This window comes from Neurospora tetraspora (genome assembly GCF_033439725.1).
Source record: "Neurospora tetraspora strain CBS 560.94 chromosome Unknown B0H65scaffold_3, whole genome shotgun sequence".
Classification (NCBI taxonomy): domain Eukaryota; kingdom Fungi; phylum Ascomycota; class Sordariomycetes; order Sordariales; family Sordariaceae; genus Neurospora; species Neurospora tetraspora.
Window position 1 is genome coordinate 4,373,469 of NW_026944385.1, and position 26,232 is coordinate 4,399,700.

The 26,232-nt window shown below is 52.6% G+C and overlaps 7 protein-coding genes across 7 annotated transcripts; 3 read left to right on the forward strand and 4 right to left on the reverse strand.

The window, feature by feature from the left end:
- Nucleotides 1-586: 586 nt before the first annotated feature.
- B0H65DRAFT_572296 (uncharacterized protein) lies at nucleotides 587-2,696 on the forward strand (the record flags this gene model as incomplete). Its single annotated transcript, XM_062830505.1, has 4 exons — nucleotides 587-625; nucleotides 701-1,294; nucleotides 1,358-2,359; nucleotides 2,420-2,696. 4 exons carry the CDS (start codon nucleotides 587-589, stop codon nucleotides 2,432-2,434), a joined length of 1,650 nt encoding a protein of 549 aa, XP_062683508.1. The 3' UTR covers nucleotides 2,435-2,696.
- A 2,475-nt stretch (nucleotides 2,697-5,171) lies between these two features.
- Nucleotides 5,172-7,142, reverse strand: B0H65DRAFT_175396 (WD40 repeat-like protein). The gene is made up of 5 exons (XM_062821433.1): nucleotides 7,051-7,142; nucleotides 6,754-6,791; nucleotides 6,550-6,676; nucleotides 6,146-6,463; nucleotides 5,172-5,941 (listed from the first exon to the last, which is right to left on the reverse strand). Exons 1-5 carry the CDS (start codon nucleotides 7,090-7,092, stop codon nucleotides 5,516-5,518), a joined length of 951 nt encoding a protein of 316 aa, XP_062683509.1. The 5' UTR covers nucleotides 7,093-7,142; the 3' UTR covers nucleotides 5,172-5,515.
- A 592-nt stretch (nucleotides 7,143-7,734) lies between these two features.
- B0H65DRAFT_463396 (Bromodomain associated-domain-containing protein) lies at nucleotides 7,735-9,819 on the reverse strand. The gene is made up of 2 exons (XM_062826702.1): nucleotides 9,126-9,819; nucleotides 7,735-9,060 (listed from the first exon to the last, which is right to left on the reverse strand). The coding sequence occupies exons 1-2, from the start codon at nucleotides 9,388-9,390 to the stop codon at nucleotides 8,195-8,197; spliced, it is 1,131 nt and encodes a 376-aa protein (XP_062683510.1). The 5' UTR covers nucleotides 9,391-9,819; the 3' UTR covers nucleotides 7,735-8,194.
- A 371-nt stretch (nucleotides 9,820-10,190) lies between these two features.
- Nucleotides 10,191-11,735, forward strand: B0H65DRAFT_508325 (outer arm dynein light chain 1; the record flags this gene model as incomplete). Its single annotated transcript, XM_062828211.1, has 1 exon — nucleotides 10,191-11,735. The coding sequence occupies one exon, from the start codon at nucleotides 10,191-10,193 to the stop codon at nucleotides 11,733-11,735; it is 1,545 nt and encodes a 514-aa protein (XP_062683511.1).
- A 1,853-nt stretch (nucleotides 11,736-13,588) lies between these two features.
- Nucleotides 13,589-17,663, forward strand: B0H65DRAFT_175517 (uncharacterized protein). The gene is made up of 2 exons (XM_062821434.1): nucleotides 13,589-13,689; nucleotides 13,748-17,663. The coding sequence occupies exon 2, from the start codon at nucleotides 13,839-13,841 to the stop codon at nucleotides 17,475-17,477; it is 3,639 nt and encodes a 1,212-aa protein (XP_062683512.1). The 5' UTR covers nucleotides 13,589-13,689; nucleotides 13,748-13,838; the 3' UTR covers nucleotides 17,478-17,663.
- Nucleotides 17,664-18,779: 1,116 nt separating this feature from the next.
- On the reverse strand, nucleotides 18,780-21,124 carry B0H65DRAFT_175533 (serine hydroxymethyltransferase-domain-containing protein). The gene is made up of 5 exons (XM_062821435.1): nucleotides 20,637-21,124; nucleotides 20,506-20,562; nucleotides 20,336-20,429; nucleotides 20,143-20,280; nucleotides 18,780-20,087 (listed from the first exon to the last, which is right to left on the reverse strand). Exons 1-5 carry the CDS (start codon nucleotides 20,838-20,840, stop codon nucleotides 18,940-18,942), a joined length of 1,641 nt encoding a protein of 546 aa, XP_062683513.1. The 5' UTR covers nucleotides 20,841-21,124; the 3' UTR covers nucleotides 18,780-18,939.
- Nucleotides 21,125-23,111: 1,987 nt separating this feature from the next.
- On the reverse strand, nucleotides 23,112-23,965 carry B0H65DRAFT_423219 (60S ribosomal protein L19; the record flags this gene model as incomplete). Its single annotated transcript, XM_062824442.1, has 3 exons — nucleotides 23,112-23,267; nucleotides 23,335-23,485; nucleotides 23,697-23,965. Coding segments are annotated over 3 exons (576 nt in total), but the record flags the coding sequence as incomplete, so codon positions are not given.
- Nucleotides 23,966-26,232: the final 2,267 nt, after the last annotated feature.

Genomic DNA, 26,232 nt, shown 5'->3' on the forward strand with positions numbered 1-26,232 from the left:
GAGATGCCAGAAAAGGGCATTATCAAGCGCGAACTGGTTGTCCTACTCGAGATGCATTACAATGACCACTCTGGGACACTCCACGGTCCTTCATTGGAGAGGCAGTTGGAACTTATGAAAGGTCACTCCTTGCAGACATCATGTCCTCTCAGGAGGTTGCTACTCTCAATAATCCATAAAGATATCACGAGTGCCTCCTTCCGTTGAGTACAGGCAGTTCCTCTATCGTCAGGGCCTCGTTGTCTCAATGATCCTCTTCTCGAGGAAGGACCAATATTCTACGCAGCTTCAGTTGTCAAAGGCAATGTAGTGCATTGCTCTTTACACCCCATTTCTTGAATGACTGGACGCCGCCTCGGCAAGAGTGATGATCCCGGCTTATTGGATGACTTCTTTCAAGTTCACTTATTCAACAACTGCTTTTTTGTTACCCCGTTTCCTCACCATCTCGTGGTCTTTCTTTGGATCCGGCGTGGGCTTTGAAAGTGTTACATTTACATTCGCTACTTGTCTTCGACCCCAGGTCTTGGTACTTATTCGATTCGCCATCATTATCAGCCTCATTAGCCATTGCAACAGATCAAGCATGTGTCCCTCACGCATACAAGAATCGGCCAAGGAGACGGTAAGGATTTCCTCCCTTTAACTGACCAGCAAACTAGGTGTTGTCAACGCAATTGCTAATAATGACCGTGATCAGGCAAGCTCCTCCGGGTCGTCATATCTCCCTCCGTATGCCCCGGTCGGTGGAATACCCTCCTCCAATCACGACTTATTCCCCTGCATTATCTTCTTGTTATTGTTCATCGTGGCTGCCGCTATGCATATGTCCGTGTTCAGATGCAACAGACGCCGCAACCACAAGTTCATCTTTTCCGTGCTACTCTACGGCTTTTGTATGGCCCGGATTACGGCACTCTCGATGCGTATGGCCTGGGCATCACAACCGAACAACCTTCGCCTTGAAATTGCTGCCAACGTTATGGTCCTTCTTGGCGGCGTGATCCTCATCATTGTGAACCTCTTCTTTACCCAACGCCTCCTCCGCGCAATTCAGCCACGCCTGGGCTGGAACCCACGTATGAACAAGATCTTTTGGGTCATCCTCGGAAGCATCGCCTCTGCCCTGCTTATCGTCATCGTCACGACGGTGCATTACTTCTTTACCCTCGACGCCAAAACTCACCGCGCTGAGCGTATCTTGCTGCTCTCCGGGAGCACTTGGCTAACCAGCTCAGCTTTTCTCCCTGTTGTCGCCATTGGATACCTCCTGTGGTCCCTTTTCAAGACCGCCGTTGAACTTGAAGCCAATCAGCTTGAGAACTTTGGAGAGGGAACGCTGCTACGCAAGATCTAGGTGTTGTTGTTCGCTTCGACCCTGAATACCCTAGGTGCCGGCTTCAGACTTGGGGCAAACTTTGATGCACGTCCGCTCGGCCACGCGGCTTGGTACCACAGCCGCGCCGCCTTCTACATCTTCAACTTCAGCATCGAAACTGTCGTCGTGTATGCTTACGCCATTTTCCGAGTTGACAAGCTCTTTTGGGTACCGAACGGGGCCAAGGGACCAGGCGATTATGACCCTTGGCGAAACGCAGAAAGGAGAAGGAATGAAAACAGGCCAAGGAATGAAAACAGGCCAGACCCCCCAGCCGGGGATAGGCCCGAGAATATACCACTGGATGACCTCGAACGTGGCCGCCCGCGTAGCCGCCCCCGTGGCCGCCTGCCTGCAGCCGACGCGGAGCCTGAAGCCGAAGACCGGACAGCTGTACCATCATCCAATGCTTCTGGTACTACTAAGCCACCCGGGCAGTCCTCCACGTCTGAGAGCGGGGCGCAGGCTTCGTCCTCTGCACAGGCTTCGTCCTCGGCATCTGGAATTAGAGCACCGGCTCCTTCTTCTTCACAGGCCCAGACGACCTCTGGATCTGGGACCAGACCAGCGGTATCTTCTTCACCTACGAATGGGAAAGGGACGGGTGCTACGACCACCGACACGACGGCCGGGGCGGTTGTTAATATTGGCAACACTACGCAACCAGCTAACCTAACGACCTCTGGATCTAGGCGATTTCCTCTAACCAGACCAGCGGTATCTTCTTCACCTGCGAATATGAGAGGAACGGGTACTACGACCGCCGATACGACGGCCGGGGCGGTTGTTAATACTGGTAATACTACGCAACCAGCTAGCCTAACGACCTCTAGATCTAGGACCAGACCAGCGGTATCTTCACCTGCGAATGGGAGAGGGACGGGTGCTGCGACCGCCAATACGACGGCCGGGGCGGTTGTTAATACTGGCAACACTACGCAACCAGCCAATGGGCAAGAGCGTCACATACGCTTCGAGGAGGTGAGTTCAGCCCATCCGCCTGATAGTGGGGCAAGCTAATGGAGAAGCTAATAAATGAAGAACCCGGCGGCGTAATAGAAGGCAATGGAGAAGGCGGAAGTGGTTCTTCGGGCCAACCGAGCATTAGGCCAGGTGAGTTGAGCTTGCATCAAGTCTTCACATATTCTGTTTCATTTGTCCTCGCACGACTTTGTTATGGCCATATCTCTTCCTTGGTTGCACATATCACACACACCCGCCGAGCGCGGTATATATCTTGGCTTTTTCCCCCCGTGTACTCTCCGCTTCGTAAGCTACATCTTCGCGCTGTGTCTACAAGTAGCTCATCCCCTTTACATTTTCCAAGATATATTTTCAGTCGACATACTGATGCTGAGGACGATGTACAGCCAGTAGCGTGTACTCCACCGACAATGTAAGTGTAAGATCATGGGAGCCCTCATGGTTCAGACGCTTCCTGAGGGAAACACTTGCACCTTTGGAGGGATCGGGCAGAGAACGCGTACAAGTCCATGACAACACAGACCGTAACACACAGACCTTGGTAACAAGGAGCGAGGAGGAGGTGGATATCTCGCTTGAGGTATCCTTGAGTGGTGTTACGGACGGACAGGAAGAGGAGGGGACACATACGGAGGAAGAGCAATCAAAGGAAGGGCAAACAGAGGAAGGGTCACAGAAACAGATATTGGAGGAACAGGGCAAACACGGAGACGGGATGTAGAAGGGGAGTTGTTGAGGTTGATATGGTTTTCTTTTTTTGTTATCATCAGCGGTTTTGGTTTTGTTTTTATATGGAGTAGGATGATAGGAAACATGGATAGAGGAGAACAGCGTTTGGAATTACTTAACTTTTATCAGTACCTACCTTACCAAAAAAACGTTTACTTGGCACTTCGTTTAAGAAGACACCCACCCCCCGCAACATGAATGCGAAACGTTCCCGGTGTGTCGTGTCGTGAGGAAAATTTTCTCTTGGGCCTATAAGACTCGCTCGTCCTTAACACAGTAGCCCAAACACTCACCATGACGAACTCGTACACAGTAAGTAGTTGAGCCGAAAAGATGGTTACTGCGAACTTTGAGGCTGTCAACATGAACACATCGGATGTCGTGTCGCCCTACGCCAAAAGCCACCGTTAGTGGTGGTACATCTATGTAGAAGCAAATATAGGACTGGACTGGACTTGAACACAAGGGGGGAAATGTGTGACGGTGTCACTTTGTCCACTGATGGATGGCTTTAGAGAACATGCATGGCCACAGAAAAAGCAAACTAGACGTCTATCTATTCCTGGCTCATTCTACACAAATGAAGTCGGCAATGCAGGTAGGTTGAGTTAAGTTGTACGTGTGGATGGATGGGCTATTTCCCGAGTCGGGGTCTGGTTGTTTCGGTCGGTCCTGGAAGACTGACTCCCTTTGTTTGTTTTTCTTTTTCTTTTTCTCATCTGGTTCTCGTCTCTTTTCAAGCGGGCACTTGGTTCATTCAGTTTGCATAGTTGGTTGGTCTGAACTTTTGAACTTTTGAACCGTCCGTCCGTGGTTTTTTTCCTACCTATTCTTTGGGTTAACTCGCGAGACTCGTATACACTATCTCTAGGTCATCACTTGGACTGGTTTTCTCTGGGCCACTACAAGGACTCGTCTGTTTTTTTTCTTTTTTTCTAAAAATCATCCCGGTCCACTTGGTTGTTTGTTTGCGCCGAGGCATACATACAGACAGAGATCGATAGATTGATTACCTCCGAAGTCCTCCGAAGTGACGAGAGAAGTAGAAGGGGGGAAGATAAGATGCGATGATACAGGTTAGTCAACATACCAATCCCAACCCAACCTACTCATTCATCCCTACCAACTCACAACTCTCTATCCCCAACCCAACCCATGAATACATCTCTAGAATACATACAATAACATACCCTAACTAACTACCTCTAACTAACTCAACCTCTCCCCACTCAGCTAAACCAACTCACCAACACAACCTTTACCCCCTCTCTTCCCTCTCCCTTACCCTTCTCCCCCGCTTCCACCCTCACACCCATATCCAAACAACCAGACACTCAACCAAACACCCAGCAAAATGAGAACGACCCAGACGCCGACTCCCTCTTCTCCCCCACCCAGGGGTACACCCTAACAGCGATAATCGACACCGTTCTCGTCCTGGTGTTGATCACCTTCGTGACCGTTTGTTTTTTGCAGTGGCGGGAGGGACGAAGACGTCAGAGGAGGAGGGAGGATTTGGAACGAGAATGCCAGGATCATCATTCTTGGGTTGTTCAAGTCCCGTTGGAGGAGTTGAGGGTTTCGAGGGTCGATTATGGCCATGTTAGTAGTAGCGGTTCGGGGTCGGTAGGGGGAAGGGGGAGAGATAGGGGTGAGGGAGATAGAAGAAGGGATGGTAGTGGTGAGATGGGTGGTCATGGTCATGGGCATGAAAATGGAAATGGAAATGGAAATGGAAATGGAAATGGGCCCTGGGAGGGAGATGTGAAGGGGCCCTATCAGTTTGAGGAGGTGCAAGTTGGACGGTAACGAGAAGGGGGGATGAGGTCGATCGATGTGTTGGTTGGGAGTAGAAGGGAAAGGTCTCTTTGCATGCATGTATGGTTGGGGAGACTTCCAAGATGGTTTGGAATGGCTACCTACATTGGGGAAGGCGACGCGAGCGGGATCTTTACAATTGAGACAGATATCAGGACCTTCACAACTCACAGAGACACACCGAGGACAACATTAATCCTAATTTACATCACCAGACACCATGGCCCCAATCACTTGACACATTACCTCACAGCAACAACAAAGGGACACAACAGATGGTTCATCTTGGCCTTCGTTATCATTCATTGCCATAGGTGGACCAAAATACGCTGCACGTAGAGGCCCGTTCGCGTGACATTAGAATGCAACTTTTTCCCATAGCTCCCAGTTGTCCTTTCATTTTGGTATGTTTAAAATGAAAGAAAGCAAAGACGATACAAAGCAGTTCCGAGATACGCCTTTACCATGGAATCCTTCGAAATTGCCCTGATGCAGCAGCAGCACGACGCGTGCGGCGTCCTTCACGGACTGCCGACAGAAACCGCGCAGCAAGCCTCCCGTCCACAACGTCCCCTAGCCAACCAGTCCCGGCTCCGACGTCTCCGCTTAAGCGCGGGACATGACACCCCAGGCACGGATGATGTTGTCGGTGTAACCGGCGAAGAGGGTCTGGCCATCGGCGGACCAGGCGAGGGAGACACACTCGGGCTCGCGGGACTTCTTGCCGATGTTCTGGAACTCGGGCTTGAGCTCGTCGACCTTGCTCTTCTTCTCGAGGTCGAAGATGATGATGCTGCTGGAGGTGGCAGCGCAGAGCCAGTAGCGGTTGGGGGAGAAGACGAGGGCGTGGATCTCGTCGTTGGCGTTGAGAGAGTAAAGGTGCTTGCTCTCGTTGAGGTCCCAGAGCATGGTGGTACCGTCCTTGCCACCGGAAGCGCAGAGGGAGCCATCGGGGGAGATGGTGACGGCGTTGATGTAGCCGGTGTGACCGATGTGGTCGGTCTGGAGCTTGCAGGACGAGAGCTCCCAAACCTGTTTGAGACTGTTAGTCGCAAAATCCTCTCGAAATCTCATGCAGTTTGTGATAGGAGTTTAGATTTCCGAGAAAATCAGTGCGTGTGAAGTTGGTCTCATGGCCCGAAGGCTCTGAAGTAGCAAATACTATTTTATGAAAAAAATATGCATGCATCATGGTATCGGTTTTGGGGTTGGGGAGTAAAGCAGGTTACAACATACCTTGACGAGCTTGTCCCAGCCGGAGGAGACAATGACGGGGTTCTGGGGGTTGGGGCTGAAGCGGACGCAGGAAACCCACTCAGTGTGGCCCTTCTCGGTGATGGTGAACTTGCAGTCACCGAGGGTGTTCCACAGCTTGATGGAGCGATCGCGGGAACCGGAGACGATCTGGCGGTTGTCGGCCGAGAAGGAGACGGAGAGAACGTCGTTGGTGTGGCCGACGAAACGGCGGGTGGTGGTGCCGGTGGAAAGCTCCCAGAGACGGAGGGTCTTGTCCCACGAGGCAGAGAGGGCGTAGGCACCGTCGGAAGAGATCACCTGCCGCGCCAATCAGTCAAACTGCCCCCGATTCCAGATATCAACAATCCTCCGCCAATTCAATGTCGGCTCGAGTATTAACGTACACAGTCGGAGACGATGTGAGAGTGGCCGTGGAGACGGCGCTTGGGGTAGCCGTACGAGGTCTCATCGCGGGTGAGGTTCCAGATGATGAGGGACTTGTCTCTGCTACCAGAAAGGAGCATGTTGGGGCTAATTGCGAGAGCATTGTAAGTTCATGATCTTCGCGCGGAGTGTGCGGTTATTCGGTGGTGATGGTGGTTTCGTACTTCTCCAAAGAGGTGGCCAAGCTGGTGACCCAGCCATTCTGTAAAAGATATTGTGGTTAGTTTTCTGGCTTCGCTTTGCTTTCCCACCACATCTCTCCATGTGGTTCACGAATCGCTTGCTGTCTGCTTTGCTGCCATGTCCCCATCGTCGTCGCCCAACTTGTCGTCTTCGCAGTACCCTTTTCAGTTTGCGCCCACCGCGGTCCTTCTCAACCTGCCCACCAGCGCAACGTCGACAACAAACATGGCAGCAACAGCAGCAACATCAGCGAGGAATTGGCAAGAAAAGAAACTTACGTGGCCCTCCAGGGTGCCCTTGAGGATGAGTTGCTCAGCCATCTTGTGTTCCTTTCTGGTTGATCAGGGGGACGGATCAATGGGAGAATGGGTGAGCTTTTTCACGGTGCCTCTGCGCGGGTCAGAAATCGTCAAAGGCACAATGCGGAGACAGGCGACGAGACGAGGAATTCCGGAAATTTTTGTGCGGCGGAAAATAGGGTCGGCCGACGCCAACTGCGGTCGCTGGGTGGTGGGGTCTGTTGCCGCCTTGGCGCTGTCGCCTCGAAATGGCTGGCCTGGGCCTCCCCCAAAATGGGTGAAGTGTGGCAGACAGTGCAAACTGCAAAGTGCAATTTGCGGCCTGCCCGGAACTGCAGTGCGGTGTCGTCACTGCAAGTGCACTGTGTCATTGCCGGCCCGGCAAAAGCTGGCAGCTTTCAATTAGTGTACTTGGAGAGCCTCACTTCCTCGGTCGATGACAAACAGATCCATCCAAGGTTCAACCATGACTGCACTCAATAATAGCATTGGAGAAATAGGCAGATCTTCGGATCGAAATTCTGTTTGGTCGGCTCGCATCAGACGGCGTTGAGCTGGAGTGGACAAAGAATCCAAGTTGTTGTTTACTGTGGCATTCAATGTCAAGTTCAAAGATGCTCAATATGCTCCATGTTCAGCACGGTGTGGCCTATGATATCTTGCCTAATACTGACTACTTATCAATCATGTGCCATTGCATAACACCGGAACCAGGCAACATCCGCTGTATAGACCAATGTCCGTCTATTTATATGTCCGTATGGGTATCTTGTATAAACTCGAGAAAGACGACAAATGCTAATGCTGTCAATGATGCGCCGTCCCTATAACTCCCCATGCCTTTTGAATCAAGCAAAAACAGCTCGGTGCCATCTTCATAGCCGTAGACTAATCATGACCGGTCACCACACCCCTCTCTTCGCATGTCAATCTTTCCAGCCTCCATGCGCATTGTCCTCGCAAGACCATAGCCATCATCATGATCAGCCTCGATCTCTACCACTCCCACATAGTAGCCTCGTCATCCTCGAACTCCCGAGAGAAATCACTCCTGATCGTGACCTCTTCCCTTGTAGCCATCTTCACCATCGCCCTCGCGCCATCACCTTCATAATCTCACGCCTCACTTCCCCGCCAACTCCCCCGCCAACTTCCTCACCCCCGGCCTCGCCACCTCCTTCCTATAATACCCCTTCTCCGCATTAACAATCATGCTATGGTCCGCAATCTCGACCCTCCCCTGCTGGCTATGCATAGCCGCGGGCGCCACCTCCCTGCCTTTCGCCTTGGTGTCGTCCTCCACCAGCTCGCGCATCGCCGCCTCCCACAGCGCGTACCGCTCCCTTCTGGCCGGCTCCCGCTGCGCTGTGGCCGACACGTCCTTCTGCTTGGCGATCTTGCTGGCGCGCATGAGGCGGCGTAAAGCTTGCTCTCCGGCCTTGGCTTCCTTGGCGGCGGCTTCGCGGATCTTCTTAGGATCGCCGCGGGGGATCTCGTCGGGTGCCAGTGGTCGTTGGGGGATCTTGGTTGGTAGTTGTGATTGTTGGGCTGCTGCTGCTGCTGCTGCTGCTGCCTGGGATTCGACCATCGTTTGGGTCTGGGTGATGGTGGCGGTGGCTTGTGTGTCGGTCATGATGCTATCGTCTACCGCCGTGGCGGCCTCGACGCTTTCGGGTGTGTATTTGTAGGTGTGGACGCTGGGGAAGGAGGGGAATGAGCTGGGTATGTAGTTCTTGGCTGCCTTGTCTGCGGCGCCGTCGAGTTCGGGGGCGAGGACGGGGAGGTCGGTGGGGATGGCGGCGTCTAGAGGGAGATCTTCCCACACTGGTTGTCGCTTCTTCTTCGATATCGGAGGTTTTCTGTGGGAGTATAGAGCTGTGGGTGTGAGGTTGAAACGCTTCAATGTGTTTTCGAAGTCCTTGGGTATCGGGTAGGAGCGGCGCGAGGCGTTTGCAAAGGCCTTGACTTCTTCGGTTAACGAATGGAGGTCTGCCCAGGGTGAGGTTAGCATGAAGACATAGTGACGCGGGGCAGCCTCAGCGCAGGCGGCATACACGTCTCCGTCATTATAGTAAAGCTCTCTATTGCTTCGGGCGTGGCTCCGTCGAAGCCGACCGTCTCCAGCGCCAGCGCGATGCTCCGTCTCAGTCCATTCTTCGCCAGCCCGTCGGGAGTGGGTGCTGTCGATGCATTTGGCGATTTTCCGATCGCCTCGACTGCAAGAATTGTTCGTATTGATGTGTTGGTCTTTGGTCGTTTAGATTGTGACGGTTGCGCTCCCTCTGCGTCCGCAGGTCTCTTGCGCGAGTCGGTCGCCATGGCTGATGGTTTGTTGTCCACGAGAGCGGGGGACGAAGCCAGGCAGACGACACGTTTTGCCAATGGTATTTATATCGGGCGCTAATCCGTACTGACAAAAGCTCGTTCTGTGGTCGTATGAAATATGGTAGTTGTGGAAGGTTGATTTGGCTGCTGCAAAGATGTTGGAAAGTCGCGGACTGAGAGCTTCTTGACGAATCGATAAGGCCTGGCGCGGTTGCACCTTGCAGTCGATGAATGAAAGCTGAATTGGGAAATGGATTCAACGGTCGGGGATCACCCACGCACAGGCCAAGCTGATGTCAAAAGCACATTCACCAGCCTTGCAGCTTGGGCCAGGCGCTAGTACTATTTGGGACTTGCCTGCCGGGAACATTTGTTTACTCGTGCAGGGAGATCAGACAGTTGCTGTAGACAGAACGACAGGAAACGAAAAGACGAGAATCATCAAGAGGACATTCGAACAATAATAAGGACTTCGATTTGCTTTAATCTGAGCACAAATCCATCTCATGTCAGCATCCATTTTGCCCATGCCGTCCAATGTGGACCCTCCTCTTATCGTTATCGCACTCTTTTCTGGGGCACGATGGATCCGCCAAGGTGGAAAACGGGTTCCACCAAGCGGATACCTCCATGCATCAAACTCACTAACAATTTGACCTCGTGAATGCCTTCACGCTTTCACAAGTCACAACACTCCTTTGTAAACAACAACAACAACCACCAATTACTTACCCAAGTCAATCCTTTCTTCTAACCACCCACCGCCCACCAACACCCCCATTCCGACAACAAAAATGCACGACCTCGAAACCCTCAACACAGGCGGTTACGCCTCCACCACCCACCTCAAACTAACCTGCCCGCTCCCCTCGGGCCTGCCCCCCGCCATCCTCACCCTCGGCGCCACCCTCACGCACCTCGACCTCTCTTCCACGGGCCTCTCCTCCCTCCCGTCCGAATTCGGCACCTCCCTTCCCAACCTGCGCATCCTGTTTTTGTCTTCCAACAATTTCACCACTTTTCCCTCCGTTTTGGCGGAATGTCCTTCCCTAGAGATGGTCGCCTTCCGGTCGAACGGCATGACTACCATCCCGGAGGGTTCCTTGCCCAAAAATCTGAGGTGGTTGATTCTGACGGATAATCAGATCTCGACGCTACCTGAGGATTTGGGCAAGTGCGAGAGGCTGGAGAAGTGCATGTTATCCGGGAACCGGTTGAGCAGCTTGCCAGAGTCGATGGCGACGGGGTGTAAAAACCTGGCGCTGCTAAGGTTGAGCGCGAACCGGTTCGAGAGCATCCCGGAGTGGTTGTTTAACTTACCAAAGCTGGCGTTCTTGTCGTTTGCGGGGAATCCTTGTGTCAAGGAGCAGACGAGCGCGGCGACGGCGAAGGCGGGGAAGAGGTTTGATTTGGAGAGGATCGAGTGGAAGAACCTTCAAGTGCAGGAGACGCTGGGCGAGGGGGCGTCGGGGGTTATTAGCAGGGGTTTGTGGAAGCAGAGCGAGGAGTACGCGGAGGAGGTGGCCATCAAGGTGTTCAAGGGCGGCGTGACGAGCGATGGGACGCCGAAGGATGAGATGGCGGCGGTGCTGGCGGCGGGGTTTCATGAGGGGTTGATTACGGTTTTGGGGAGGGTGGTTGGGCATCCTGATGAGGTTGTTGAAGGAGGCGAGGGGGGTGCTGCTGAAGGGGAGGAGGAGAAGAAGAAGTTCCAAGGAGGGATTGTGATGCAGTTGATTCCGGAGTACTACTCGGCTCTTGGGCTGCCGCCTTCTTTTGATACGTGCAGCCGTGACTGCTTCCCAGAGGACGCCTCGCTGAGCGCGGCTGAGGCGCTGGGGATGTTGACAGGCATTGCTGGAGCGGCCGCTCATCTCCATCAGAGAGGAATCGCTCATGGCGATCTGTACGCGCACAACATCCTGGCTAGCAAGGCAGACAGACATGCCTTGCTGGGAGACTTTGGTGCTGCTACAATTTATGGCACGGACGAGGACATCTACGCCGGCATGGAGAAGTTGGAAGTGTTGGCTTTTGCGCATCTGTTGGAGGATGTGCTTGGTTTGATCAGGAGGGAGAAGGAGAAGAAGTCAACTCAGACTCCAGAGGCGAAGATGGCGATCGAAGTCGCCGACGCGGCTCCTCCCGCCTTCAGGGACAGCAGCGAACTCACAGAAGAGGAAGAGGAGGCCATCGCTCAAGGGTTGGAGAAACTGCAGTTGCAGTGTGCTGACCCTCAAGTTAACTCGCGCCCGTCGTTTGAGGATATTGCGGTGGAGTTGGAGGACTTGGTTGGCTTCAGGGGTATGATGCGGATTCCGATTCCCAACCTCAACTAAGCGCGGTGTTTGTTGAACCTGCAAACATCTTTTCCCCCATCTCTTTGTGTTGTCCCGCTTTGGTGAGTTCTTTACTGTCAACATCCATACCGCTTCTGTCCTGCAAGTGGCAGCGTCACATCTACCCTTGCTTTGGCCGGACGTCTCTCTTCCGAGCCAGATTTCGGCTTCTGTGACCGATGTTGATAGCCTTGCCAACGTGCAGGGTGTGTAACCGGGTACGGGTAGTTCTCTTATCTGTGTAACAAGCGAGCAAGCAATGGAAACCCGCATCAAGCATGAGAAATGTAGCCATGTGAGTTTCTGTTGGTTTCCTTGCATGAAGCTATTGGAAAACATGGAGTTCTTGTTGTTGTCACGTCAGCAAGATCGACTATCACTACCCAGGTGTGAGTGCATGTGATGCGGAAACAGGGAGTCATCCATGAGAGCGTGGAAATATTGGTTCTACATTTATGCTCGCCAAGTGGTCGCAATGGTCGTGGATGGGCAAGCATGGTCACGAGGAAGTTCATCACTCACAGATAACCCATTCGCGAAGACGAGATATCGTAGAGCTACAGTAATGTCCCCTGTTAATGCAACTAATTCCGGCACTATGGGGGACAGCTCGGAGTCTTAGCATTAGGGGGGGTTTTTGCATTAAGGGGTGCCTCACTTACATACAAAACTGGGAATCCGGGCCGCAGAAATCTTTGCATCTAATGGGTCAGTTTGTATGTGTTTGCAAAAGGGTGGGCTTGCATTAACAGGGGACATTACTGTATGGTGTGCATATGGTTGTAACCAACGGAACTTGCCGATGGCGGTGTCCGATTGATTGCTCAGTTGGTTCTCTTGTGCATACCGTATTGATCACAGGGCGCGAGAGGACATCCAAGAGGGAAGAGAAAGACGACCAAAGAGAGATATGCAGAAGAGGTTGAAATCATTGTTTGCTTTGAGTGTCGGTTGATGTCTCGACTGTCGACTCTCGAAGTCATGAAATCGGCAGAAGGAGGTGTGATGCAGTGGTGAGTGCAGTAGGTTAGACTTGGACGTTTCACCATCACATTTCAACCCTCGGATCATGCCCGAGCAAGAACAAAGACCGAAAACAAGATAGCGAATAGAAGGAGTGGATTGGACGTTGCTCCTTCTAAATAACTTCTTCCATGGTGGTTCTGCCCCACCAAGCCCTCGAAGCCCTCGAAGCTCTCCACCAACCCACCAGCTCGCCGTCCAATCGTCTTGGAGCCAGCCCTGCAGACTTCTTCGAGACTGCAACCAAAATCGACCATCCTGGTCCGGCAAGTGCTCCCCGACCCCTGTAAGGCACCTGTTCGTCAGCGGTCACGGTACGTACCTGACAGGTTTGTCTTTGAGTTTCAAAGCCAAAGTGGAAAGAAGTCACACTCCTCTACACATGAAAAGCCAGCTGTCCAACCAGAGAGGCCAGCTTCATCACCTGTCGTGCATTCTTGGCACCAGAGAGTGAAAAAAGAGCACAGCCAAACATCTCCAGCTGAATGTCCCCATGTTCGCGCAACAAGCGTATGGTACATTTCCCTCTCTTGATGTTTGCTTCCCTCATCTCGATGCTCTAGAGACTTATCAACCTAATTTTCAGCCTCTAGCCTTGCCACTCTCCTCCGGCCATGTGGTCTTTCGTTGGTGGTGACGGCCCGGATGTGGATAACCGGCGATTAGGTTTCCATCCTTGTCTCGATTACCTCTGAACTCTACCCACTTTCAACACCTCACCTCACATATCTCTTCTCCATCCCCATCACCTAGGCGCATCACCTATGTATTTACCTATGCACTTCCGACATTCCCAGCTTCTTCTTGTCTAAATTGTCAACACTCGACACTCTTTACTCGGCCGAGTCCACCCATCAGTACTCAGCACCACTCATGTGGTGCAACAATTATATCCATCAGCCCATAGGGATTGCTAGATCCTGAAAACATGGTAATGATTGTTTGTTCCTCATCTCGCTGTCGTCACACTTTGCTGACATGTCCCAAAGATTTAGACAAACATCAACTACGCATCATCTGATCTCCTCTTTACATCAATTATCGTCCAACATATACCACAAGCTTCCACTTTCTGCCGCCATGTTTCCCATCAGCGCGGCGGCCATGCCTGCCGTCCCAACCAGAAAAGCTCTCATAGTGGTCGACCTCCAAAACGACTTTGTGTCTTCTGACGGTGCCTTGCCCGTGACCGAACCAGACGGTTTCGTCCATCGCATTCTTGAACTGGTCAAGGTCTTTCGCGATTCCGGTGCTGGCGATGTTGTATGGGTTCGAAGCGAGTTCGAACAACATCGCGCCCTGGCTACCGAGGGAGACACCATTATAGCATCCGATATACCACCAATACGCCCTTCTAGACTACCAGCTAGAGGAAGGCGTGCCAACTCCAAAGAGCACGACGAAAAGCTCATGGAAGCTGACGAGGAGGCGTTTTTTACCGTTGTTGACGGCCTTGACAAACCGGCCTGCGTCCGGAAGGGCACACCAGGAGCCGATTTTCCGCCCAACATTCAGGACTCCATCATGCGTGGTCGCGACTTCGTAACCACCAAATCGCACTACAGCGCATTCCCTCCGGGCCAATCGCAACTGGTTCAACAGCTGAGAATGCGATTTGTGACGGACATGTACGTGTGTGGTTCCCTTACCAATGTGGGCGTCTTTGCGACCGCCCTGGAAGCTGGAAAACATGCCTACGACATCACAATCGTGGAGGATTGTTGCGGCTACCGGTCATACCTGCGACACGTCAATGCCATCCGGCAACTAGAGAAGCTCACGGGTTGCGATCTCCTGGACTCCCCAGCCCTCATTGAAAAGTTACAGCGTGCTCAGCCCAAAAATTTGGCGAAACCTGGGCATGGGACAAAGCCATCGAGCGGAAGCCGGGATATCACGAAGCCCGGAAAGGCAAAAGAAACCAAACAGGACAGAAATAAAAAGGCTTCTACAAGTCAATCTACGGGCCTTTCACCAACAATGGCCAAGGTGTCAATAGACCCCAGCAATATTCCCTCGATCGAACCACCTGTTCCATCGCAGAGGACCACAAAATCAGGCAGATCTACCACGCCACAACAACGCCAAGCCCCCAGTAACGCTAATGTACCTCTTACACAGCCCATGGTAACCCGTGGAGACCTGTCGAATCGTTTGTCCCACGATCTTGCGCCCTTGGAATCTGCTTCAGAGGTTGAAATTGACAACATTGAGTCAGAGTTCTTATCCATCATGCGTCGAAACGTAGGACGAGTTAGCCAATCGCCATCTGGTTCCTCAAGCGTACTCGGCACGGAAGTAATTGATGGTCCCAGCCTCTCACCATCTTCACAGGATACAAGAGTAGCCGTTAAGCCACAATCTCGACGTGACAAACCCTCAAAGAGATCATTCTCAAGCTCATCATCCCAAGTCCAGAGCAACAACAAAGATTGGAACTCGGCCGAAGCGCAGGAACCAATCAAGGATACCCCTCCAAACCTGGCAACACCAAACCAGCCAGATCCCAACAGCCCACAGTCGCCTACCGATTCTCCAGAAACTCGAACAAAGACGTCATCAAACACCATGGAAGATCATCAGAAGTCTGCCGTTTCTGAACCCCTCTGTGAGGGAGACACTACTGTCATCACCAATGCCCTCTCGCCTGATCTCACCGCCGGTGCCTTTGAGCGCCTTCTGGAAGAAGTCAGCTGGGCCGGCATGTCTCACTTGGGCGGTGAAGTTCCACGACGCATCGCCGTCCAGGGCGCCATCGACGACGAAGGAAACATGCCAGTATACCGACATCCAGCAGACGAGTCCCCACCACTCCTCCCCTTCTCTTCCACCGTTCTTGCCATCAAGAACGAGATCGAGAAGCACCTCGGCCATCCACTCAACCACGTCCTAATCCAGCACTACCGCAACAGCAGCGATTACATCAGCGAGCACAGCGACAAGACCTTGGACATTGTCCGCGGCAGTTACATCGCCAATGTCAGTCTCGGCGCCGAACGAACCATGGTCCTCCGCACCAAGCGACCACCCAAGGACAAGGAAAAGAAAGATGCAGCAACGGCTGCGACCGAAACCCCTTCAACTCCCACAACATCAGCAGCAGAAAAGGCCAAACGCCAAATACAGCGCGCCCCCCTCCCGCACAACTCCCTCCTCCGCATGGGCTTGCAAACCAACATGCGCTGGCTACACGCCATTCGTCCCGACAAGCGCTCCGACCGTGATAAGTCCTCTTCCGAACTGGCCTACTCCGGCGCGCGCATCAGCCTGACCTTCCGACAGATCGGCACCTTCCTCAACTCTTCTCAAACCAAGATCTGGGGACAGGGCGCCGTCGGAAAAACCAAGGACGAAGCTCAGCCGGTGGTGAACGGCCAAACAGACGATGCGGTTAGGATGCTGCAGGCGTTTGGGCACGAGAACCATGCCTCGGAGTTTGATTGGGAGAAGAACTATGGAGGGGGGTTCAATGTTTTGCATATGGGCAGCCCGAAGAGGTTCTTTGCTGGCAGCGTCAAGGGGAGGATGTGCACGGTGGAGAATACGAGGGTGGCGCTGGCGTTGGCGGATATGGGGATTGGTGTGGCTAGGGGGGCTATTGACGCTTCTGGCTCTGGTGGTTCGGGTGACGGTGCCGGTGAAGGAGACTGGAAGGAGGAACAGCCTGAAGGAAGGAAGGCCAGGGTCGGAGTCAAGTTCGTGGATAATGATTCAGCGCGGACGGAGGTGATCGGGGACGTGAGTATTCTGAGGTATTTGGATGCCGTGTACGGGGCGGGAAGGAGGTACGATCAGATGACCCCAGCCCAGGTGGCAAAGAGGTTTGCGAGGCTGGAGGAGGCGGACGACTTGTGGACGGCTTGGAACTGGCTGCTTAATCGGTCGGACAGGAACATGGATTGCAAACCAGAAGAGATTGATGAGAAGGCCGCTACTTCTCGGGCGGAGAAAATGTTAAATGCGCTCGGGGAGAAGGCGTTATGGGAGGAATATGCGCAGGAGGCATATGCTGTTGCGGCGACGGGGACTACGACAACCAGCGCCAACAGCAAAGCAGTTACGCCGGAAGCATCTGAAGAGCAGCATCAACAACCACAAGCAGACGATTCGAGGGACCAAGACAAGCAACCAGACACAACCAGCCAACTGACACCCTTCTACATCTGCGGCGGCGACGTTCCCTCACCAGTCGACTACGCCCTCTGGCCCGTTCTGCATGAAGTAGTCACCAGCGTTGGCGGTGACGAAGAGGTACTCCATATCGGGGAGGGATACCTTACCAAGTACTACAGGGCTTTCAAGCAGAGGAGTGCTGTTGCAAAGGTACTTGGTGGTCCTGCCTCTGGTGATGGTGCCGAAAAGGATGGTGGTGCTGCTAGTGGGGAGAAGGATTCGGCTGCTGCTTCTGCTAATGTCTCTGAAAAGTCAGAGGCAAAGGAAGAGGCAAAGGAGGCTGATGTTGATGATGCTGGGGCTTGGAAGAAGATACCTCGGCCGGCCGAAGAAGAGAAAACTAGCACAAGTGTCTCTAGGGAGAAGGAGAAGGAAACGGCTCCTGGCAAGGTGAGCGAAGGCGAGGGGGGGAATGCCGCTGGGAAGAGCAATACTGTTGTTGTTGTTAAGGATAACGGGGATGATACCAATGAGGAAAAGGACAAATACGACGAGGAGGCAAGGATGATTCCTGATCCTAAGAAAGATCACGGGAAGGATAAGTAGAGAGTTCCGTAGTCGAAAGGGAAGTCTGAGCAGATAGGCAGATTGGGAATATGAGAAGATGGTAGGTAGAAGAACGGACTGAGATGTTTGGATGATATACCCATCTTGACGATATTCGAAAAAAAAAAAAAAAAAAAAAAGAGTTTATACCCAATCAGTTTTGTGCTGTTGCAGTGTTCATTAGAGGTAATTGAATAAATATGCCTTAATTGTGTAGTATTCGTATCGTCATCAAACAACTGCAAAGTGTACCAACAAGCCAATTGGGGAGGTGAGTTATGCCCTCGGAGAACCGAGAAACCAGAATTTGAAGGACTTCCTTGGACAATGATGGCAGTTAGTCTAGTTAGTAGGTAGCGAGAAAAGGGGGGTTTGGAACAAGCATCTATCTAGGTCTAGGTATGTAATGGAGGAAATAAAGTAGAAAATCTAAGGTAGTTGGAAGAAACAAGATACTTACCTAAGGGAAAAATTGAGACAAAAATGAAGGGAGGGAAAGAGGAAAGAAACTAAGGGAAGAAGTGTAATCTGGAACTCTAAGAATAGGTAGGCAAAGAAAAAGAAAACAAGTGAACTGAACCAAAAAGGTAACACGAAAAAAGATTTCGAAGACATCAGGTCAGTCAAATCCTACCTTCTAACGAGAACCATGATATACAAGAGACATTGCAGTAAGTAAGCTTTCCGTCCGCTCAACGATGTTCATCTCAGTCTCTGTGCAATGTGCATAAAAAGAGGTAGGTAGGTAGGTATGCTTGTTGTGAAAGCAATTTCGGCGATGTTCAATCTTTAAGTATGGAAAATGAGTTATGGCAACCAAACAACCTTTTTGATGTATACCTACCTCTATGAATACACTGGCATCTTTTTCTTGATGTGATTGAAGGCCATGTCCATTCGAAGAGAGCTAACTTGATCTGTCCGCACCCAAGCACTAGAAACGGTTGACTTGTGAACCATAAACCGTTTTGATATATAAAACAACAAAAACTGACGCCGTCGTACCCGTAATGTTAAAGTGAAAGGGCCGCGCGCAGCTAGCTGACAAAAAAACGTACATACATACATACAAATACATCCCGTCCATCCATCCATCCCATTCCGTTCCATCAGATCATGGTGATAGTCCAGTACCGTTTCCATATAAACCACGTAGACCGAAAAGAAGAGCAAAAAAATGACAAAGGCAGGAAGTGACTGTTAAACTCACTTCGCCCACTTTCTTCCCGCGCTTCCAGCATCGCTCCTTTTATGCTCGCTTTTCCTCGACTTCACTTTCGCCTTCCCTTGAGACTGCCCCAGGCGAAGAGGTAGCCGTAGAATCAGGACCCTCAAGGCCGGTTCCCAACAGCTCAATCAACGTCGGCCCTCTAAGCCGGCTCCCACTGCCATTCCCATTACTTCCATCATTTTTCAACAACCTCGGCATCATCACCTCCCCCGACCTCGGTCCGTCAACACCCTAAGACGACTGGTCCCAAGGGCAAGGGTACGTACCCACCCAACTCTCCACCTCGCTCCGCAACTGGACAATCTCCGGGTCCGTCTCGCCATTACCCAAGTAGTCCATAAAAGTCTTGATGCGGTTCGCCGCCTTCTCGTTACCCTTCTTGACGGCATCCTCCTTCGCCGCCTTGTTGACGCGCACGGCAATGGTCACAGCGCGGTCGATAATGTCCGCCACGCGCTGGAAGTCCTCCTCCGTGAACCCGCGGGTGGTCATAGCGGGCGTGCCGATGCGCAGACCGCCCGGGGTAAGCGCGGACTTGTCGCCCGGGACGGTATTCTTGTTGGAGGCGACGCCGACGAGTTCGAGAACGCGCTCGACGCGGCTGCCGTCGATGCCCTGCGGCTTGAGGTCGATCAGGACGAGATGGTTATCGGTGCCGCCGCTGACGATGGTGTACCCCAGACCGTTCTTCTCCTTGGGCTCGCCGAGGCGGGTGGCGAGCGCCTTGGCGTTGGCGAGGACCTGGCTCTGGTAGGCGCGGAACTCGGGCGTCTGGGCCTGCTTAAGGGCGACGGCGAGGGCGGCGATGGTGTGGTTGTGGGGACCGCCCTGGTGGCCGGGGAAGACGGACGCGTTGATGGGGTTCTCGAGGTTGTATAGCTCCGGCTCGCCCTTCTTGTTGGTGCGGCGGACGCCGCGGCGGAAGAAGATCATGGCGCCGCGAGGGCCGCGGAGGGACTTGTGGCTGGTGGTGGTGACGATGTCGGCGTGGGTGAAGGGGCCGGGCAGGACCTTGGCGGCGACGAGACCGGAGATGTGGGCCATGTCGGCCATGAGGTAGGCGTTGACCTTGTCGCAGATCTCGCGAAGGCGGGCGTAGTCGATCAGGCGGCTGTAGGCGGAGGCGCCGGCGACGATGATCTTGGGGCGGTAGGTGATAGCGAGCTCCTCGAGCTTGTTGTAGTCGATGTAGCCGGTCTTCTCATCGAGACGGTAGGGAAGGGTCTCGAAGTACTTGGAGATGAAGGAGATCTTCTTGGTGGGAGTCTGGTAACCGTGCGAAAGATGGCCGCCGTGGGGGAGATCGAGGCCCATCAAGCGGTCGTGGGTGTCCATGAGGGCCGAGTAGACGTAGAGGTTCGCAGGAGCACCAGAGAGTGCTGGAGAGGCCATGTTAGCTCGGCGCATTCTCTGAGAAGCTGTTGGAATACTCACCTTGTACGTTGACACCCCATTCCTTGGGATCCAAGCCAAAGGTCTCGAGAGCTCTGTCCTGGCATAGCCTTTCGGAGGCATCGATGAACTCGTTACCGCCGTAATAACGCGCTCCAGGATAGCCTTCAGAGTACTTGTCTTTGTATGAATGTCAGCTTCTGATCTGTCCCATCTTCTCTCTCTCCGAACGTACTCTGCATGGGGCTTCCTAGAGCATCGAGGACGGCCTGGGATGTGAAGTTCTCGGAAGGGATAAGGTTGATGAACTGCTTTTGTCTCTGCTTCTCCTACATGGCCAAACAAATGTTGTCAGTGTTTACATGCGCAACAGAAGTTTGCTTCACAGGGGAGAGAGTCGCGAACCTTTTCGATAATATCGTACATGACGGGATCGGCCGTCTGCAAGTGGGAGGCGAGCATCTGCGCACCGAGTTAGCGACATCATCACAACCACTAATACCACCACCACTCCAGAAAAGAAGGCAGCAGCGCACCTTTTGCTGGTTGTCATTGGCAATCGACGACGAGGCGAACCTCCTCCAGCTCTTGGGCGCCAACCCCGCGCTCCTCTGTCCTTGCAACTGTATCCGGGAAGCGGCGGCGCGGCATGTCGTCGAGGTCAGAGTCGCGGCGGAGGTGGTAGAAGCCGCCCGGCGGGCGCAGGCGCGCACAGCAGCTGTGCTCTGGAAGCTCGACATGACGTGTGTTGGCCAACTATTTACTGGAGTTTTTGTCGTTATTGTTGTTGACTGAAATGGTTAGAAAAGGAAAAGGTTGTGACTCGTGAATGGATAGATACGGATATGGGACGACAAGATACGGACGGGCACGGCAACGGGATCGGCAACGACCCAAGACAAGAAAATGACGGATGGGAAAGTGACCCTAACTGCACTGCACACAGCCAATCCAATCCGATCCAATCCACACTGACAGATACTTTGATAACAATGATTGCTTTTCTTCGCGGATGACTCCCAAAGGGAAGCAAATAGTTATGTAATTAGTCCCCGGTGTTAGTCAAGTCAAATGTCAACTTAGCCGGGTGGTGGTCGATATCCCAGCTTGTTTCGGTCTCTCAGTCGTTGTCAACGATAGTACACTTTACCACCACTACACACCTAGGTAACCACAGCAATAGATCAACTCGAACAACCCAAAAGAACGTCGTGATCCCGTATCACAACTCCCCTCTCTCTCTCTTCTTCTCTCTACAACGAAGACGGGAGGTTGGACTCGTCCAATCTCTATCTACCCCACCAAAACATGACGAAGGCTCACAAACAAAACCCGGCTGTTGACGCCCCGGTTCCCCGACGGGAACTCTTGCCAGTCCACCGCAGTCCAGCGGCTACCAACCTTCATAGCAGCCTAACATCCCTTCCCCATCTCTTTCAGCAAAATCTGTTAAAGTCACATCATCTCCACCCCCCGTCCTCCGATCTAGTCCGACCTTCCCCAAACTGCTCTCACCAGCAAACCCTTGCCCAAACCTTTTGGGTTTCAACCAATCAGCACCAGCTATTCCCCCCATTAGTTTTCTCCCCACAAATCCGTTCGTTTCGTCCCCCACCGCAGTTCCCCTCCACGCTGCCCACTGCCCTGTCCTCCCGAGTCCCGAGCCTCCGGCCTCCGCAGTGCTTCATTCAAATACCTCTTCCCCCTTCCCCTCCTTTCAGAATTCCTTTCCTTTCTCTTTTTCTTCTTCAATCAACTAAACTGGGTATGATGAGCCCGCTTGCTAAACGCCAGCTTTGCTCCTCCAAGATCTCTTTCGGGAAATCTTTTTAGGGGGACAATAGTCTGAAATGTCCTGGCACAAACTCACCACTCTGAGAGGGACAATTTGAGGAAATCTCTGACCCAATTTCTTTTGAAAAGAATTGAGGTTTGGTTGATGCACGATTTCGCTGCAGGCGGTCGTTTTACACAAGGCCTGGTGCTTTGCTCTTTTTTATATTTTAGGTAGTTGGTGTTGAGGGTGCTTTTGGAGGATAGGTCTCCGAGGTCTCTGAGGTCGATGAGGTCAGCGGGCGAGGTGGATGAATGGCTGTCTGGTTCATAGATGGCTGTTGTGGGCTTGATGTTCGAGTCCGTTACGTGATGATATGTTGATTGGACGTGATCGCGAAGGCTGCGTTTCCGTGATGGTGGACTGACCGATGACTGTCTGGTCGTGATCACGAATTGCGGAGCGCGATTTTGTGGTGGTTTCGCTACCCATGCTTGGCCATGTCCCCAATGGCCTTCGTAGATCACATCTGATGGGCGATATCGTGCTCTCACGTTTCGTCGACAGTTCGATGACGATGTCTTTCATCATGACAGTGCTGTGCCTGGTTCCTGGATGACATCCACGGCGAGGGAGTGATATTTCCCTCAACCGTTGGCGACCGTTGTGGTGTTCCTGCCCAGACACGAAATTACATCACCACATGCAAGCTCTTTAAATCAAAAAAAGTCCATATCAAGGTCCATGAAGAAAGCGTGAATTGGTATCATAGCTAGAGTCAAGCACGCACTGCGGAAGAAGCATTCTGGAAAACAGCAGCTTGTGCTCAACAACGACGTAATCGCATTGTCTTCTTGCATCCCGTCCCTTTCGGCCTCTTGTCCCGACACGCCAGTTTGTTTCCATGAGTGTGCGGCCATCAAGAGCCTGGATATCTTTGCTCGGAAGCGCGCCTACATCTTGGTCCTTCGACTGACATCCCTTGTCGCCATGCCAGACGACATGCAAAACGCCCACAACATCATCCTTTGCTGTCGCCAGTGTGGCATCACCAACAATACCCCACAAAGTGATAGCACCATCAACTAGGGAAACCGGACGACCAGAAGCGGATTCCACGCGTAGATTTTGGAGATGTAGAGAGAATTGCGACCAGAAAAAGAGCCCAACCGATTACTCCGAATGCAAGGCCGCCAATATGTCCGTCTTCTTCCATTCACGTCATCATCCCAGTAATCTACTTGGACTCCTCCTCCTCGCCGGCGAGAGCGTTGCGCTTGGCAGCCTGGCGCTCGAGCTTGCGCTCGCGAGCGGCCTTGGTGCGGGCACGCTTGGCGTCCATCTCCTCCTTGATAGCCTTCTCGCGAGCCTTCTCGGCCTTGGCACGGTGAATCTGTAGTAACAAGGTCAATATCCGTCCTCCAAGTGTGTTCCTCCGCTCGGGTTGTGGGTGTACGTACGTGCTCAACGAGGGCACGCTTGTGCTTGAAGGTGTTACCCTTGGCGAGGTGGTAAAGCTCGTGGTAGAGGTGCTTGTCGATCTTGCCGGAAGCACGGTACTTGACGAGCAGACGGCGGAGGACCCGTTGGCGGCGCATCCACAGAACCTGCCTGTAATCGTAGAAATCCCTCCGTCAGCATAAACCGTTCCCCATGAAAAGTTGTCGCAAAAGACATTTGCCACCCCCTCTCTGACTCTCAATCATGTCCTCCACCAGGCCCAAGCGTAGCCTCCTATAACTCGTCCCGTGCGATGATGATGATCCTCCTCTTGCCAAATGTCTTGGTCGTAATGATGGTTTTGTGTTCGGGTTGTACGTACTCGGGCATACGGGCATCGGCGGTACCCTTGCGCTTACCGAAGCCGCGGTGACGGCCAATACGGCGGGCAAGGTTGAGCTCACGCGCGCGGGAGCGCGAGTGCATGGTGACGGGCTTCTTGATGATGAGGCCATCGGCAACGAGCTTGCGGATCGTCTGGCGAGAGTTGGCGTTGCTGATCTCGGAGACCTCATTGGGGTCGAGCCAGATCTTGCGCTGGCCGACGCCCAAGACGGAGGACGCGAGCCGCTTCTGGGTCCTCAGGTTAACCCTGAAAGGCGCGGAAAAAAGTCAGCCAACTGCATCTTGGGAAATGTCCGATTGTGGTGATCGTGTCGCTTTTGTCGGTTTTGATGGCGCGGCGTGGTGGTGATTGATGGATTATTGGTGGCGGTGATGAGCATCATGGACTGCACTGCCGGGGACAACCAGTTTTGGCGATTCTGACGAAACGACAACCCTTGTGTTCACGCTTGAAAGGCTTCATTCCTCCCTCAGAATCGCCAAAATGCTCGTCCCCGCGGCCATTTCTCTCATTTCGCGAACGAACGGGACGGCATGACGATGCTACTCACATCTTGACGGATTTCTGCGTGGATGGTCGGGTCTGGTTGACGATGGATTGAAATTTCCACGGGCTGAGGGGGAAGGTCGGAATCTTAGAATTTCTCACACCAGCAGTTTGTGGGTTTCGCCGGGTGGGGACCCAGCGAGCCTGCCATTGGCGAGGGTTAGTGAGGGCTGTCACGGGGTGGGTCACGTGCACGGACTCAGCAGCAGCGGGAACTCGAGGAACTGTAATTGCCATTCACTCATCAAACACCAAACACCATCCTCCCGAGTCCCGGCGCCTTCACTCCGCCAGGGTATTGCCTCGTGCCTTCCGCTTGCAGTCTTGCCGGTGTCTCTGTCAGCCAATTTCCGGTTTTCGCGACGGGAATTTGTCGGTCCACCATGTGGCAAGATCAGTAGTGTCGTGCACGCCGTTAGCAAATGTCGCAGCCGTTCTCTGCACTTGCTGTTAGCGGACTGCATCATGTCCCGTTCCCGTCTGTCACTTACACGGCGTTCACGGTACCAACTCAAAGCGATATCATGGCCTGGACCGCTACCAATCGAGTTCGTTATACTTGGTCATTGTTGACTTGCAATGGCTGAATGGTCTGACCATATCTGTTGTTCTCGCCCATCTCCTTCCTGAACGGACCAGCACTACATTAACATCATGATGATTCATTATGATTGTGTTTGATACGACGGTCTACCGATATCACTGGCGCGACTGGCCATCAAAGTAGCAGGTTTGGCCCTATCTTCGTGCTGCTTTATGGAGACGAGCTTCTGCCATGTGAGCTGGTCTTGCCCGTGAATCAATACCGAAAGAAGACATGAAGATGACGGGGCCATACTGGCAAACCACACAGAGCCTACCTACTTGAGGGTGATATGCCAAGTTTTCTTTTACACACTCTCTCCCCCCCTTTGATCACCCTCACTCAAAGTATAGTCCACGGCTGTATGATACACCCTCAAAACCCAGCATCAAGCCTCTGGTTCTCACGATACAGGTCACCTAAACCTGAAAAGCACCGCTGCCCGCCAAAGATCATGACTAGGTACCAAAGCGGTAGGATGGGTGGCCCTTAGTATGAAGTGTTGCCAGTACGTACGATGTTGTCCTGGCTGCCAAGCCGGATCTCGTGAAACTCCATCAACACCTCCGTGCTCAATCCTCCTCCAACAACAACAACAACAACAACAACAACAACAACAACAACATGAACCGATCAGGGTTCATTGTCGAATGTTCTCCTCTATATATCTCACATAAAACCCGTAGAGATTCTTCATGCATCTATCTCACCGCGTCAAAGCGAAAAAGACGACAACACCACATCGGATCTGGTCTACCACCCGTTGCCAGTTGCCAGTAGCCAGTCAAGGTGAACTCAATTTGCATTCCCCATCACTTGAGGTCTTGATGATCAACTCGAAACCAACAATCCAGGTAGGCAGGTAGACAACAACACTTACCTAATGAGAGGACTCTGCAAGTAGACTACAAGTAAGTGGCATCTAGCAGCCTCTTGACATCAAAATGTGTTTCCTTCTATGCCCCTGGTTTACCTAGGTATACACAATGGAACTCATTTTCGGACTTCATGTTGGATACATACATACAGCCAGACTGTCTTCAATTCGGTCATGGATGGCCTTCAACCATTTATTCAATTAGTTAATCAATCAATCCGTGTCAGGCACCCAATCGGAGATACCTATCTCTAGGTGTGTTTCGTTTCGTCATCGAATACTGCGGAGATGCACAAGTACCTAGGATAAGTACCTTAGGATAAGTAGGCAGGATCTACGGGGACCAACAAGTCGGAAACAGGAACTTAAGAGGCTTGAGTGAATGACTTGAGTGTATCTCTACAGAGAAGTTGTGTCGTAACAGTCATCAACGTGGATGGCAACAAAGTTAGGTAAGGTAAACAGCAGAAATAAAAAGACAGCGGGAAAAAACTTACAGCGTGAAG

Bases quoted from the DNA above. Each gene is read 5' to 3' on its own strand.
- B0H65DRAFT_463396 (XM_062826702.1), bottom strand. From the start codon at position 9,390: ATGGCGACCGACTCGCGCAAGAGACCTGCGGACGCAGAGGGAGCGCAA. The intron at 9,061-9,125 runs GTATGCCGCCTG...CACCCTGGGCAG, and splicing joins TACTATAATGACGGAGACGT to ACCTCCATTCGTTAACCGAA.
- B0H65DRAFT_175396 (XM_062821433.1), bottom strand. From the start codon at position 7,092: ATGGCTGAGCAACTCATCCTCAAGGGCACCCTGGAGGGCCAC. The intron at 6,677-6,753 runs GTACGAAACCAC...TCTCGCAATTAG, and splicing joins TTGGCCACCTCTTTGGAGAA to CCCCAACATGCTCCTTTCTG. The intron at 5,942-6,145 runs GTATGTTGTAAC...AGTCTCAAACAG, and splicing joins GCTGGGACAAGCTCGTCAAG to GTTTGGGAGCTCTCGTCCTG.
- B0H65DRAFT_175517 (XM_062821434.1), top strand. From the start codon at position 13,839: ATGTTTCCCATCAGCGCGGCGGCCATGCCTGCCGTCCCAACCAGAAAA.
- B0H65DRAFT_175533 (XM_062821435.1), bottom strand. From the start codon at position 20,840: ATGTCGAGCTTCCAGAGCACAGCTGCTGTGCGCGCCTGCGCCCGCCGG. The intron at 20,430-20,505 runs GTTCGCGACTCT...TTGGCCATGTAG, and splicing joins TGTACGATATTATCGAAAAG to GAGAAGCAGAGACAAAAGCA. The intron at 20,281-20,335 runs GTACGTTCGGAG...ATTCATACAAAG, and splicing joins TCTAGGAAGCCCCATGCAGA to ACAAGTACTCTGAAGGCTAT.